This window comes from Phaethon lepturus, unplaced genomic scaffold (assembly GCF_000687285.1).
Source record: "Phaethon lepturus isolate BGI_N335 unplaced genomic scaffold, ASM68728v1 Scaffold50405, whole genome shotgun sequence".
Lineage (NCBI taxonomy): Eukaryota > Metazoa > Chordata > Aves > Phaethontiformes > Phaethontidae > Phaethon > Phaethon lepturus.
This window is the reverse complement of record NW_010543848.1, coordinates 545-1,796: the sequence shown is the minus strand read 5'-3', so window position 1 is coordinate 1,796 and position 1,252 is coordinate 545. Positions and strand designations below refer to the sequence as shown.

Genomic DNA, 1,252 nt, shown 5'->3' with positions numbered 1-1,252 from the left:
ATATTTCCTTACAAATACTGTATAATTCCCTCTTAGCTACCAAAAAGCCCATGCAAAAAGAAATATTTCCACCACACCTGCAAGGGAGCAAAGCAGTAGCAAGATGTCTGCGCTCAAGTCCCTCTCCCCATTGTTTATGTTTCCATTGAAAGTGTCAAAACAGACATACTCAAAGTGGATCTTTAAAAACTTATCTCTCCCAGAGTAACTCTACCTAGCTTTAATGAACTAGGTACATCAAAATATGATAGCTACACCACGAAGTAAATTACCATGAAATAAGCCTGGCTACAACTTTCTAGCCCTAGACCAGCTGCAAGATATGCTGAAAGACAGGTGCCTCTGCTTTATTCTGTTATAGTCATTGTTGGATTTGAGCTATAAATAAGATCCAAGAGTTCCACTTCTTTATAAGCATTTTATAACATGCTTGCAGACAGTAAAGAGTACACTGAATTTCACTGCAGCTATACAAATAAGCCACATGTCAGCTGCCAGCATGAAATGCATTCAAATTTCAACTTACATTGCTTGGGTAGGGCTTCTGCTAATCTCCTCAGGCTGGTCAAACTATCAGCTCCGAGCTGATTTAAGATGCTAGGAAGCATTTCTGTCAGCTGCTTTGTTTCAGCATGGCCAGTGATAGTGAAAGTGTTAGCAGCCAGAGATGCCTGAACTTTAGGGTTATTGAAGTAAATGACTGTTCCTTGGTTGGTAAACATATTTACCTGCAAGAAAAAAAATCCAGTATTTCAAGCAGTTTAGTGTGATTTTTCAGTTTAACAGGAAACTAGCTGAAGATCCTAAAGCTCAATAAAGACCTATTGATAATTTACAGACAAGTTTAAGATGTTACTTACCAGGAAATTAAGTTTGATACATTTTATATTTTTATATAGAAAAGCATTTTTCCCTTTGAAGGAATTACCTCTTCAATTCCAGAAATATTGTTGACGCCCAGTTTCTTTAAAGAAAACTGAAGTTTCTTGTCATCTGCTGTAGCTGTTCTGTGGACAACCTTCTTCTTTCTGCGGGCAGTACCCTTTGCAAAAAGGTCATAAATTAATATTTAAATAGTTCTTCACAAACTCTAATCCTCATGGATTAGATAACTACTCTGCAGCCATCTACAAATCAACTTTGTGTATATGCATGTGTATATATATCTCTCTCTCTCTAGCTAAAGGCAAAAACTTCAACACAGGAATGAAAGCTACTGGAAACTCGGTCAGCAAGAATTCTGTTGAATAGC

General features: G+C 37.1%; 1 protein-coding gene across 1 annotated transcript; it reads right to left on the bottom strand.

Annotated features, from left to right (window-relative positions):
* Nucleotides 1–526: 526 nt before the first annotated feature.
* LOC104613838 (transcription factor BTF3-like) lies at nucleotides 527–1,042 on the bottom strand (the record flags this gene model as incomplete). The annotated part of the gene is made up of 2 exons (XM_010288452.1): nucleotides 527–728; nucleotides 929–1,042. Coding segments are annotated over 2 exons (316 nt in total), but the record flags the coding sequence as incomplete, so codon positions are not given.
* Nucleotides 1,043–1,252: the final 210 nt, after the last annotated feature.